The sequence below is a fragment of the Vidua chalybeata genome, chromosome 8, assembly GCF_026979565.1.
Source record: "Vidua chalybeata isolate OUT-0048 chromosome 8, bVidCha1 merged haplotype, whole genome shotgun sequence".
Lineage (NCBI taxonomy): Eukaryota > Metazoa > Chordata > Aves > Passeriformes > Viduidae > Vidua > Vidua chalybeata.
The window spans coordinates 383,449-397,675 of NC_071537.1; the positions used below are offsets into that span (position 1 = coordinate 383,449).

The 14,227-nt window shown below is 51.3% G+C and overlaps 1 protein-coding gene across 4 annotated transcripts in view; it reads right to left on the reverse strand.

Annotated features, from left to right (window-relative positions):
• INPP5A (inositol polyphosphate-5-phosphatase A) overlaps nucleotides 1-13,705 on the reverse strand; it is a 188,993-nt gene extending 175,288 nt beyond the window's left edge. For all 4 annotated transcript variants that reach the window (XM_053948879.1, XM_053948880.1, XM_053948881.1 and 1 more), the window contains exon 1: nucleotides 13,588-13,705. In XM_053948879.1, coding sequence (XP_053804854.1) covers nucleotides 13,588-13,662 — 75 coding nt within the window. In that variant the 5' untranslated portion in view covers nucleotides 13,663-13,705. The remainder of the gene's footprint in view (nucleotides 1-13,587) is intronic.
• Nucleotides 13,706-14,227: the final 522 nt, after the last annotated feature.

A 14,227-nucleotide genomic window follows, 5' to 3' on the forward strand; every position in this document is an offset into this window, starting at 1 on the left:
TTTCACTAAAGCTGAGATCCACCATTGGCTTATTCTTGTATTTGGAAGAAAAAACAGTAATAACCTTCCTGCCAAGTATGAGGCTACATAACATTCACTTTTAACTGTCTGAGGATTTGGGAGTTTGGGGATTTGCTTGGTTTTTTCTTGGTTAGGTTTTATTTGTTTGGCGTTTTTTTAAACAACTGTCTGTTATGCAGGATATACATTAATATTTTGGTATTTGTGTGACATCCCAGGGAGATGGCTGTGATTCTGGATGAGAGCCCTGTCCATCCTCTTCTTCTCCAGTCCTTGTTCCCATTTCTGGATCCCACTGCAGAGGCGAACCTAAAAGTCACAAACCATTCAAAACAGAGCGGTGCATTTATGGTGCATGGCACAGACGGGTCTCTCCATTTCTAGGACACGACCCTGCACAGGCTTTCAGGATAAACCCAAGCCCACCACCTCGAGCAGCAGGTGAGACAGAGACTCCTGCAATAATGAACCCACACAGCTGCAAAGCTGCTTTCTGCTGGCAGAGAGGGAACGGGGAGACGGAGAGAACACTGCCGACAGCCACGGCCTCAAGAGGCTCCCCCGAGCACCGTGACACCTGCCCCGTCTCCTGTGGTGTCCCTGCTCGGCCGGGGCCCCTCGCTGCCCGGGAACCACCGCGAGCCCGGCTGCGCCGCCCGGGGCCCAGCGGAGCGCCCCGTGCCCAGCCCCGGCCCCGGGGAGGGGAGAGCCCGGCCCCAGCCCGTGGAGGGGAGAGCCCGAGCCCGGCCCCGGCCCGTGGAGGGCACGGCCCCATGGAGAGCCCGAGCCCGGCCCCGGGCCGCAGCTGCGGCTTGGGCAGGAGCGCTGAGGCAGCGGGAGGCAGCTCTGAGACCAGGTCTAAAGTCCCGGCCCAGGGCAGGGTCCGAACCTGCCCAGCTGCCGGGGGAGGCGGCAGTGCCACCGCAGCGAGCGGGCGGGCCCGGCCCCGCCGACCCCGGACAGCCTCACGGGGCTGGCAGAGGCTCGGGCTGTGCCGGGTCAATCACTCCAAAGTAAAGGGCAGCTCTCCGTGCTGCACATGACATGGGGATTGAACAAAAACGTAAAGCAAGAAGAATGCTTTCTTTTTATTTTCTGTCCTATGACGTCTTTTCCCGGTTCTCAGCACAGTTCTTTGGACCAATCATACTTCAGGCAAAAAACAGCAATGCTGCAAGCACGGGAGTAGATAGAAAAGAAACACAACCATAGCAGTTTCTCTGCTTTTGAATCACTTCCCAGCACGTGCCTCTGCTGCAGCTTCATTTTGGGGTAAATACCATGTTAGCTGCCAGTAAACCCTGTGGATCCGCTGCCCTTACGGTCCCAGGCATTTGGAACGTTCTTCTGGCTCTTTCCCACTTCTGAAGTAACTGGGAACAGCATATTTATTTGCTACTGAAATGTCAACAGAAAAGCAAACAAACAAAACCCATCAGAGCTGCAAGCCTGAGTTGGAAACTCCAGTTCCCACACACCAGGAGAGCATGAGGAAGCTTTCCCAATATTTAGAGATTTTGTAAGCTGACAGACAACATGCATGGTTTTCCTCCCATTTTTAGGAAAGCATGCACATGTTCCAGTTCCTGGACCAGTCACTCCACAGAGCATCTGGAAATGGTCTACATCCGTAACAGAAATGCAGATAAAAAGGGAATGAGGATTTGCCACAAAATGCTGAACAGAGAGAGAAGTTTGCTGACATCCCTACCAAGTGCTAGAAAGCAAGGACAAGGGCATCAGCAACAAAGATAAAACCAAAAAAAAAATGTATAATGTCTGGCTACAGCGTCACAGAATGTGGTGGAGTTTTGGAGGTCCACTCCTTGCTCCAGCAAAGTCTCCCAAGAGTCAGGGGCTCAGGGCCTTGTCCAGGTGGCTCCCAAGTATCCCCCAGCGATGGGGGCACCACAGCTCCCTGGCATTTCCTTATGAACCTTTCTTGCACTGTTCTGGATGCAGCAGTTTCTACCTGATCTGTTTAATATGCACTTTCATTATACAGCACTGAATGTTTGCAGAAGTTCATTATTTTTAAGAACCACAAGCAAGTCTTGCACTGAAATTCACCTGTTTATCAAGGATGTCTCCCTTCACCTGGCTGATACAGCTCTGTCTTCATCCATCCTGGGAGACAACTTTCTGTTCACACACCTCAGTGACACTACAATGACAGTAACAGCCTACAGGGACAAGCAGATCCACACAACATTCATATAATTTACGAAAAAGTGGGAAAGGAACTACAGATCTTTCTTTTCTGAGGTAAGTAAAAGGTGCACAATGCTCATAAATAAATACTTTAGTATTTAGTAAGGACAGTTGAAAAGGGTTTTTTCCTTTTTGCTAAAAGGCTGTCCCACAAGACAAATGAGATCTGGCTTCAGAGCCTGGTGAGCAGTGAAGCCAGGATCAAGCCTGTCCTCCCAGCCCAGAAAAACAACACTGCCAGTTCATGAAAATAAACTTGTTTTAGCAGAGGATTTTTGGGTCACATCCAGTTCTCTGAAGTGCGTGGGTTGGTCCTGTCATATTGTCCCACCCAGTTCTTGACTTCTTCATGTGCCTGGCAGCATTTGAAGTTAAAAATAAATATAAAAAATACCCAAACAATTTTTCAATTTCTTCCTCCGATAAAAAGCACAATAGAAATTGTAGATCAAAACTTTCACTCTGAATAGATGGTTTTTGAAAACATTTTGAATGGTCAGGTCAGGGACACGGAGCCTATGCTTTTGTCAAAGGGAACCCTCTTTGTGCAAATCTGCTGCAGCACTGGACCCAATGACAGCTGTCTGCCCAAGAGTGCATAGAAGGTCTTCTGTGCCCAGAGAGTCTGAGAAAAGCACAAATTCTGTCCTTATATAAAAATTCTGATGGAATTAAAACAGCCAGTGCTGGCTGATGGTGCTTGATGAGTACAGATTTTTCAAGTGATTTTTGTACCATTTCTTTTTGTATTCACTTGACACACAGAGTTCAGCATACAGTTCTGAGCTGTTCCTACAGGAAAACTACTTTTGCTTTTCCAAAAGGATTGGTAAAGCCTCTAAACTTGGAGTTTACCATGTCAGGAAAACAAAAAGTTTCAAAACAAGCTCCCACCACATCACTTTAATTAAAACTTTTCATTAAAAGCGTTAATGACAGAATTCAGAATTAGGTCCTGCTTCCAGTGCCTGTGTGCCTTTACTGTTCACCCACTGCAGTGCCACCAGCCTGGTACAGAGGTGCTCAAAGGAGCCTAGCCATTGATATGCAGTGCTTTGCCAACACATTCAAGCATTCCAAGACAATTTAAAAAAAAAATTCTTTTCAAGAATGCAGTGGAAAATGGGAAGTGAAGAGTGAACGTGTAGAGGCAGCTCCACCTCAGGCGAAGTACAACAAACAGGTTTTGGACCCTGCATGTTCCCATGGTACCCAGAGCCTGTGATCAGCCACTCCTGCGCCCGAGCGAGGCCTCGTAGCAAGGGTGAATGTTCTAGAGAAGGTGACGTTCTCCACATCCTGTAAACACTGTCTGCCAGCCTCACCAAAGCGCAGACTCACACGGAGCAGCCTTCCCTACTTGTACTTACTCCCATAACTAAAGAGAGCTGGTTTTGCTTTGAGCTTGTGCAAGCCAAGGACCTCTGGTTAAGCAGAAAGCTCACACAGCTCAGATTATCTGAGCCTTTGTTTGGCCAGGAGCTTCTCCAGCAGCCCAGGGTGGTGCATGCCCGTACAGGCGGTGTTGCAGTGCACATGAGGTGCTCCTCTGCCTCTCCTCAGCTAAAGCTGACGAGCAAGCCATGCTGTGGCTCTCTTCCATGGCCCACACAGTTCAGCTCCCCATTTGCACACCAGCTCTGGCTGCAGAGCCATGCTCACCTGCCATCACAGCCCTCCACTGCTCCAGCTTCAACACCACAACCTCCAGAGCATCCTTCCAAAATCCTCCCCTTTTGGGCAGGAGGACCAAGACGCGGTGCCCGCAGCCGGTCCCAAGCATGGGAATGCCTCTGTTGGAGGGGCAGCTGTCGGGGACCTGCTGCCACTTGCTCTAGGTCATGCAGGATGCTCATGGCTGAATGCAAACTGAGCCCCGATTTCCAGAGCCTAGCCCAGCATTCCCACCATTAACCACCACTCCTCCTGGAACACCCCTTTTGCCCTGAGGGCAGTTATTTTTTTCTCCAGGCTGTTTTGAGGGTGGGACAGTCCAGGGCAGTTGCTGCACAACACAGGCACACAGTCACTGTCTGAACTGTGGTGGATACTGGTCTCCCGTACTGCGAGCTGCAGCCTTGGGTGCTGCAGTCCAACACTATGGGTTCCAAATTTGAGCCTCATTTAACATGACATTTTGTGTTGCAAGGGAAAACCTCCAAACCACCTCATTCCAGCACCATTCCGTACACTGTCCCTGGGCATGTCTAAGAGCAGCAGTGCATGGCTTCCAGATGCAAATCAGCCCAAATCAACACTTTTTCCTTCTGGCTTTCAAAGACTGAGCACAAGCAGGATATGAGCAGATGCCACGCATCCAGTGCTTCTGGAGCTGTCAGGGACCTGCAAGGAGCAGGCAAGCCCAGGGCCCGTGGAGCTGAGAGCGGAGCCCAGAGCAGAGCTCGGGGCACAGAGCGGAGCCCAGGGCTGGCCAGCTGACTGCAGCATGGATGCAGAAGTGGGCAAAGGCAAAAACATGTGTTTGTCTTAGAAAAAAGCTTGTGTGTGAGAGGTCAGGATTTCTTCTCCTTTATCCACATGTTACCTAGAAGCTGTGGCTGAGCAGAGCCCCTGGGCAGCCTCTGCCCAGGGCAGGCAGCCCCACACACCCCGTGGCACCCATCGCCTTCTTTCTGGCTCTGCTACAATTCTGTGTGATGTTAAAGCCTCTCCTGACTAGAGCTTCTGGCTGTGAACTGTATTAGAAACCAAACCAAGGTGAAACCAGGGAAAAGAAGAAGAGACAAAAGAGGCGGGAACAGCAGGCAAGGAATATAGGTGGGAGAGCTTTTCACCAGCTTGGGAAACAGGACAAGAAAAGACCAGGAGCTGTTTTACTGCAGACAAACCAAAAGCTGAAGGGAAAATCCTTCCAGTCACAACCACAAGCCAAAGGAAAACTCTCCATGTTGCACCCTGGCACTTGTAACCACATCCCTGAGCCATGGGTCCCACGATCCACAGCCCAGAGGTCTCAGCTGTGCTGCAGGGTGATAAACACCCAGGTGTCAGTGACAGTCACACCCCAGGAGCTGCTGGAACCGACCCCAAGGTACCACCAGAGGACAAAACCTGTGACAACACCACCGGTTAACTGCTTTCCTTAGCTTTAATGTTCTGCTTTCAAGGATATCATTTGTTACAGCTGACTGACTCATGAAGATGAGAGCTTAACAACTTGAAGACATTAATGAAAACCATCAATTATATCTGACTTCAAGTATCATATAAGAACAATGAACACTTTTGTTTGCTTCAATACGTGCTTTAACTTCAAGTTTTGCCAATAACAGGAAAAGCGTTAGAAATTAAAGTTATTAAATAAAATATTTACACTCTAAAATAATGTACTAATACTGACAAGTAGTGCTAAGACTGTTGAATAACTACTACACACCATTGGAAGACAAGAAGCCAAAGTAACATTTTACTTTTAATACTCACTCTTCCCCAGAATGATGATTATTGTGCTTAATGTGACCTACTCCATAGTAATAAAAATAACGTATTTCCATGGAAATTTCAGCAAGGGAAGATGCCACTTCAGTAATAAGGATGCCAAAAGGATGCTAAAGGACTCTGACAGGCCATTCAAGCAGACACTGAAGTCAGAAGGACCACCTCCTGTTCTCCACAAAGAGAGTGAAAGATGGTTAGAGAATATCGAATAAAGTATTAACCTACACTAACATGGATGTATTTTGGGAGCTTTCACATACTAAAAGCACACAACTGGCTTGCAGTCACACCTGGCTGCCTTTTTCCTTTTTTTTCTTCCAGTTTAAGGTAAGAGTTTAGGGGCAGAGGACAAGGCAAAGCTGCAGCCAGAGTGGCTGATCTTCTGCAGGGTGGTGGAAGAGACACCTTCCAGAGCCACACTTAAATCCAGTTTGCCTTCCAAGGTAGTTCAATCACTGGATTTCCTCTTCCCACTCGGACACCAAGGCATGGCATGCCCATGGTGGAGAGGAAACTGGGTTTAACCTGGTGGGATCTCTTCCTCAGCAGAGAAAAGAGTGTGCTCACTCACAGGGCAGCCACACACACCTTCCTGATGGTGTACAAGGCACCCACAAAACTGCAAACCAAAAGACTCCTTCAAGGGACTCACTTTAAATCATAAATGAGGAGTAAGGAAAGAGCTTTCAGAAAGAGGTGAGTACACATGGTACCAGAAAGGGAAAAGAAGTGTCTGAGGTAAAAAGAAGAAACACATTCACAGGGGTAGAATATATAAACAGTATGACTAAATAAATAATAGAAAAGGGGAAAGAGAGAAATAGTAAGTAAAAAACAGATCAGCTTTTTATGCAAATCATAAAATCTGAGAGTTTGACTTGTATTCTGTGTCTTTGAAATCAAATTTTGTGGTAGGAAAATTGATTATGAGAACTTTGGAACAGGAACAAAACCTTTAAAATACGCTTTAGCACTTGTCCGAGCTAAAAAACTATCAGACCTGTGTGTAAAGCTTTCTTCCTATGGCATCCTACCCACATTGCAAGATTTCATTTTCAAATATGAAATAAAACAGGAACTAAGTCCTTTTAAAACCTCACACTGATACACTGATGATTTGTGGAAGCCTGACAAGCTGCAAAACGCCAACTCTACTGCTATAAAACCACATTAAAAGGAAGGTGTAATTATAATGCACTATAATGCCACTACTACCTCCTTGTGTTCCATGTGCTCTTGTTGTCAGTGATAACACTTAATCAAAAGGAAAAAAAAAAGATTGTTGAGAAGATAAACCTCTGAGCATCTTTCTTAGGGAAGGCTAGACACTGTACCAGCTCTTAATGGAAACTCTTTTGCTCAGAGAATTGTAAAACTATTTGCTAAAAAGAAAAAAGTGCTGGATTTTTGCTAAAGAAAAACTCCACCTTGGAGGAAACCTCCACCTTCTGTGCTGCCTGTACTGTTACTGCTCCAGTTATCTTCAGCAAATTATAGAGCTTTAAATTTTACAAGTACGCGGATGCACAATAACGCGTCACTGCTTTCTTGCACATCTGCCTCGGGTCTGGCTCCTCATTTATACTTAAAGGAGGACTTTTCTCTGCAGCTCATACTCAGCTGTCACTCTGAGTACACCCCAGGGGTGGCTGGCGACCAGGACATGCACCCTGGACCACAGCATGGAGCTGGGGATGCTCCGAGTGGCTACCAGTGACCCCGGCACACACTGACAGGCGTCCTCAGCCTGCCCTGGGGTGCCAAGAGCCGGCTTTGCTGGGAGCTGACGCTCAGGGAGCTGGAAATCAGGACAAGTGTTCAGCTGCTCTCCCAGCAGGCTGCGAGGGACTGACACTGACCTTGTGGAACTGCACAGCTGCGAGCGCATCGCCCCCAAAGGCCAGCACAGGAGGGTTTCCAACAGGCTTCAGGTGCCACCCACAGTTGTTGTTTGCTTCAGGGGCCACCCCCAGCTGTTTGTTTGCTTCAGGAGCCAGCACTCGCTCCTCCTGCCCTGCCGAGACACCTGTGCAGGCCAGCTCAGGCTCTGCTGCTGCTGCAGCTCCACCATACAGCCCACACACAGCCCTCAGTTCATCCCCAGCACAGAACACAAGCAGCAGGGAAGGATTTTCAAACCAAAATCCCTTTCCACAGCATCTAAAGGGCACACAAAGCCAGGACTATTCCACAGCCAGGTCCACCTCAAAGTTCCACCTCCTGCACAGGGAGTTTAGAATGGAGTCAAACAAGATAGCCTCCTAAAATACAACATAAACATGTGCATGAGAGAAACTGAAAGAAAAACATTTGAGAGTTTGCCACAGAAAACCAAACAAACAGAAGGCAGCAACAATATTTAAGAAATTAACAGGGCCACTCCCACAACAACAAAAAAAAGACAGAAAGCAGATACCAAAATAAACAGAAACTAGAAAGCACAGAGTGCAGAGTCATAGAAAGGGAAGTTAGAGATGACTTATTTCTACAGTTCCCATTATAGAGAACACTGAAAAATACTTTTCTGTCAGCCTTTGTTATTGCTCAAAAAAGCACAAAGCCCTAAATGCAAGTCTGACCTGTGAGCACCCAATCTTGAAGCATCAAAGAGAGCAAGATAATAACCCCCCAAGTCTGGGGCCCTTGTGAGCCAGCCAAAGCGCTCAGTACCAGGTTCAGCCCTGCAGGCTCCAGCCTGCCAGAGCCACCAGGCCATAGCCCCAGCCCCCCAGACTCTGGGCAGCACAGCGAGCAGCATGGACCCAGCGGCAGAGCCCGGCCAGGACCCCCCATCAGCCTCTCCCCTGTCCTCAGTTCTGCTGCTCTTGCCCTCACCTGGCCAGAACACGGACCCAGGCTCCCCAGTCCCTCCCTGGCAGCTGCCAGCCCAGCCCACCTGTGGGAATGCTCCCACGCTGGAACATCTCAGAGAAACGCCACCCTGACCTGCCCAGGCTGGGCCACTCTCACCTTCCGCCCCAGGTAACACCAACGCTGCCCACCTGACCCTAAGGATGGTGAGTGCTTCTCAGCAGTGCAATAACAAGTTTCTTCTAAAGAGTCACAATGAACCAAATACTACTTTTCACTCAATCTCACAGCTGTGGTTTGAAGAGATGGTGCCTTGAATTGCAACATGCTACTCTTAATACTTACTTAGAAATCAAAACCGAACTAATACATTTCCCATACTACGACATTTGAAATGTTCCACAGAATTCAAATAATTATTCATGGGGGAAAGAAATAAAAAAAAAAAAAACCAAAATGAAAGACAAAAAAACTTTTATAGTTATCAGTTAATACCAGCTAAATACACAGATGTCCAATACCAAAACAAACCTATACCCACTGCTTCAGAATCAGAAAATTAGGATCAGACATGATAGAGAGACTGCACTGTCTCACCACCCATTAAAAAGCCAGGCTGTTTTGAAAAATTATTATGGGAACTATTTCTACTTCAAATTCACTTGATAGACTCCAGATTTTAACAGAAGTAAAGAATACTTCAAGTTCACAGAATAATGATGTTGGAAGAGACCTCTAAGATCATCAAGTCCAACCTATGCCCTAACACCTCAACCAGACTACAGCACCAAGTGCCATGTCCAGTCTTTTTTTAAACACATCCAGAGATGGCGACTCCACCACCTCCCTGGGAAGACGATTCCAGAACTTTATTCTTCTTTTTTTCCTAATATCCAACCTGTACCTCCCCTGACATAGCTTGAGGCTGTGTCCTCTTGTTCTGTCAGTGCTGCCCGGTGGAAGAGACCGACCCCACCTGTCTGCAGCCTCCCTTCAGGGAGTTGTAGAGAGCAATAAGGTCACCTCTAAGCCTCCTCTTCTCCAGGCTGAACAACCCCAGCTCCTTCAAACGTTCCTCACAGGGTTTGTGTTCCCAGCCCCTCACCAGCCTTGTAGCCTCCTCTGGACACGCTCAAGCATCTCAGCATCCTTCCTAAACTGAGGGGCCAGAGCTGAACACAGCACTCAAGTTCATACTCAGAATAAGTTTATTCATAATAACACTACAAACAGGGCTTGAAGCAGAAAGTTCATCCCTGCCCATTTCGTGTACTGTATGAAAAAGGGACACATTCACCCAAACGTGGATAGGTGAAGGCCACCTTGAAATGTCAAAGCTTACTGCCCTGCCATGAAGGCCAGTGCTCTAGAGAGTCAAAGAAAATAGGGGCACAGGTAGGGCAGCAATGTTGTCAGTCATTCAGAATTTTGGGTATCAGCACCATACAGCAATTCCCTGGCACACTTCTCCCCTCCTTCTCTTTTAAGCTAATAAAATAACATGTTCTGGTTAACTTTTACCCACCTTGTCATCATTGCACATCTATTCTGACTAAACCTGTCCTGAGAATTTAAGGATTACATACATCCAGTGCATGAAGATGGAAAGGCTTTGGAAGCTCTGACCTGATTTAGGCTCATACACTGCAATTCCAAAGACACCTGGAACAAATGAACTATTTTCCAATCCAGGGAGAAATGTCAGAACCTGTACAGCTAAGTCTGCTGGGCATCTTGGAAATCTTTCCCTAAGGACCTACATGGAGACACTTAACCAACACAGATTGTCAAAGTCACCTGAAAGTGACCCGGAGTAAGAGATGATTCCCAGGGGTGAGCACCAAGGCGGTTCTCCAGTGTTTGTGCCTGCACCCAGATAAACACACAGCACACAGAAACACAGCTTCTGGGGCAGCAACAGGACTGCAGAGGTGTCCAGCTGCCCCCTGCAGCAGAAGCAGCCACAGCTCCTGTGCTGCCCTGGCCAAGTGGGGAGGAAGCTTTCTCCCCAGAGCCTCACCCACCTGCTGCTCACAGCCTCTCCCAGGTGTCTGCCACACCAAACACAAGCAGCACTAAGCTGTTCAGAAGCAACTGAACAGAATGAAGGGGATATACCAGACTGGGAAAAAACCTCAGGACATAAATTAAACCCCTGTTCAGCAAAGGCAGCGCAGTGCCAGGCAAATGGATTCTGTGCCCACCACAGCACCCAGCTCATTGCAAGGTACATGTGAAATTTTGTCAGTGCAGACAGAGGAAGCAAAGGAAGCAAGGAATCAGGGAGGGAAAGGATGGGATCACAGGTTTGGGTTGGAAGGGACTTTTAAAGATCATCTAATTGAATTCCCCATCTGAAAAGGGGGAAAAGAGAAAGGGTGACTCATGGGTAGCCTCAACTACATCTTTTGTTACTGTGCATACTGTGATAAACCCAGGAAATTATTCTACAGCAAAAGCATTAAATGCTTAAGTAAACACAAAGGTACCAAAAATCAAACACATTCATATTCATGAAATGCACATGTTCATGTAACTTGGAAGAATATTTGAAAATCTAATACTCCATTAATATTTTTAATGAAGCAGCAAAACTACTAGAGGAATGAAATGAACCCAGCTCAGTCCCTCTTCACTTTGCTATGTTTATTCATGAGTTCCCAGGTCACCACTGCAACAGGTAATTAGTGGATGGGGATGGCTGACAGGAGCAAACCCATATGTTATCCTGATCTGCTTCTGGCAACCAGAGAGCAAAAAAAGCAGTTTTCCCCTCTCTGCAAAAGTACAGGCAGGTCAGCAACACCACTGATCTAGGAAAGACTGTCCCACCCAGGCCAGCCTGCCTGCCGAAGGTATCTTAAGCTATGAAACGCTGGTCTCAAGAGCATTTGCACACACAAGCAAACAGTGCTCACACAAAATACAGCTGAAGTGCAAACCATGCTGCTGCCCCCCAGCACCACTCAGGGAACACACGGAGACGGGGCAGCACAGAGCCATTGCGGGGTTTGCTGGGTGGCAGGGGGCCCATCCTGCAGCCCCCCCCAGCACCAGAGCCCCCTGCCCAGCCTAGCCCAGCCGGCCACCAGCAGCCTCGCACACGGGCACCTGCCCCGGAGCTCCCAAGAGGAATGCTTCCCACAGGGCTCTGGCCACATAGGATGGGAGCCCAGGAGCCCAGCACAGGGGCCAGCACAGGGGCCAGCACAGGGGCCAGCACAGGGGCCAGCAGGGCTGTGTGAGTGTGGGTGCCTGGCCTGGCCACCCCAGCTGCCAGTGCCCCTGCACTGCCCACACTGTCACACGGCCTGCAGGTCAGGCTACATCTGACTGAGTGCAGTGTTTAATTAAAATACATATCACCCACTGAAATCAGAAACAGAAAACATGACTTAAAGGAATGGGAAGTAATTTTCCAGCCCAGCTCTGGCACAGTCCATCAAAGCAAGTCCTTGTTCAGGACTGAAACCATTCCAGGTCACAGCAAAGAAACATATTCCTCGACTGCACGGAAAGGGCCCAGCAAGCAGAAACAGCCACTGACAGCTCCCACACACAGCTCAAGAGCCAAGCCCCCAAACCCAGCTCACGTCACCTCTCCTGCACCCAAACTGCACTAATGTAACTCCAGAAGTCCGGCCAGGCAGCCACCAGTCCCAACTCCAACAGCCATGCACCAGGACCACAAGCACAGATGTTCAGAGCAGTCTTTCCATTTCCCACCCTGCAGCAGAATTGATCCGAACAAGCCCGGTTTCGCTGCTGCAGAAAACTCAAGTTTTTCACGGCAGGGCAGCTGCTGGCTAGAACTGAAGCGCGTTCTCTCTGGCACAGCGAGCACGCCCCAGGAACACCCCAGCCCGAATACTGACCAGGAGCAAGCAGGAAATGGCTGGGTCTGACAGCCGGGGATTCTGCAGGGAACCGCTTGAGTGCCCCTGCCAAGGCACAGGAGCACAGCGAGTCGCAGGGCTCACATGGATGGCGAGCACAGAGGTGTCACCCCTCGGCTCCAGCCATGGAGCAGGAAAAGGCAGGAAGCACCTGCTGAAACCCCACTGAACACACCAGCATCACCCACACACAGATGCTGGGTATGCCCAAGGCCACAACCATGGCAATCACTATGAAATGAACATTTTCACAGTGTTCACTTAATACGAAGTGGTATGCTTAAGTGTAAAACTAACTGTGGTGATAACAGTAAAAGTCTACTTAATTTGAAGAAAAGGTGAACTACATCCTTTGACTACAGCTGTTACAATGGCAGTGTGAACGTCAGAAAAGCCTTTAAAGCGACGAAAAAGCAAAGCAGACTTTGAAGACCAGACAAAAAAACTCCCTGGGTTACTGCACCTCGGGGCTCTGTGCATGAGGCTTAGAGCAAAGCCCCTCCTAACACACAGCAAGAACAACACGCAGCGCAGCCCGGTCCCAATTCTCTGCCAGAGGTGTATTACTTTATAACGAGCGAACCCCTGGAAACGCTCCCCCCGCGCTGTGGGACGTGTCCGCACTTCTCGGGCACTGGGGGGCTTTGCCACCGGGTTCAGCGGCTCTCGGGGGCCGCGTCCGGGCTGCGGGAGCCCAGCGATGGCCAGCAGCATCTGCCTTCATCCACGCACTGAACCGGAGCCGAGCGTTCCTCCCCCAGCTCGCCCGTGCCAGCCGCGGCTCTCGCCTCATGTGCAGCTTTGAGAACCGTTCCGGAGCTCTGCCCTCTCACCATATCGAGCAGAAACTACGCTGCATTTTCGCGTCACACTGTGCCCGGTAGCCGGGGAAGAGCGCCCGGAGGCGGGCAAGGCGCTTCGGGGCTCTGCCGCACCCCCGAGGGGCCCCCGGACGCTGCGGACGGTGTCACAGCACGGCGCCCACCGCGGGACGGGGACGCGGCACCGGCGCCCCCTTCCCCCGGCGCTCCCGCGGCCGTGCCGCCCGCCCCCCGGAGGCGCCGGGACTCGGCCGGGACGGCCGCCGGGCCCCCGGCACCCGCGGTCGGGGCGGCAGCGCGGGGGGCGGGCGGCGCAGCGACCGGCGACCCGCGGAGCCCCCGCCCGCCCCGGTGCCCGCGGTACTTACGTCGTCGAAGAGGGACCCGACGTTGGCGGTGACCAGGAGCACCCCGGCGCCGGCCGCGGCCGCCTTCCCCGCCATGGCGCGGGCGGAAGCGCGGCCGGGAGCGGCGGCGCTGCGGGGAGCCCGGGGGCGGGCGCGGGGCGCTGCGGCGAGCGGGGCGCCGGGCCCGCCCCGTCAGCGCAGCGAGAGCTCCCGGCGCGGGCAGCCCGCGAACATCCGCGCCCTGCGGGGCCGCGGCTCAGCGCTCGCCCGCCGCCGCCGCGCTGCTGCTGCCGGGACGGCTCCCGCCGGCGGAGGCTGGCGCCGGGCCGCGGCGCATGGCAGGGCGGCGGTGCCGGCGGGGCGGTGCGGGCCGTGCGGAGCTCGGCGGGGCCGGGGCCGGTGCTGGGGCGGGTCCGGGCGCTCCGCGGTGCCGCCGCCGCTCCCGGCTGTGCGGGCGGGCGGGCGCGCCGGGCTAGCGCTCTGCGCGCGCGACGTCACGGCCGCCTCGCGCCGCTCTTAAAAGGGCAACGCCACCCGCGGCGGGCGCGCGCACGCCCGGCGGCGCCGTCCCGCGGCCCGGCCGTGCCCGCGGCGGGGAGCGCGGCCCGGGGGACGCGGCGGGCGCCGCTCGGCGCGGGGCGCTCCCCGGGGACCGGGCGGG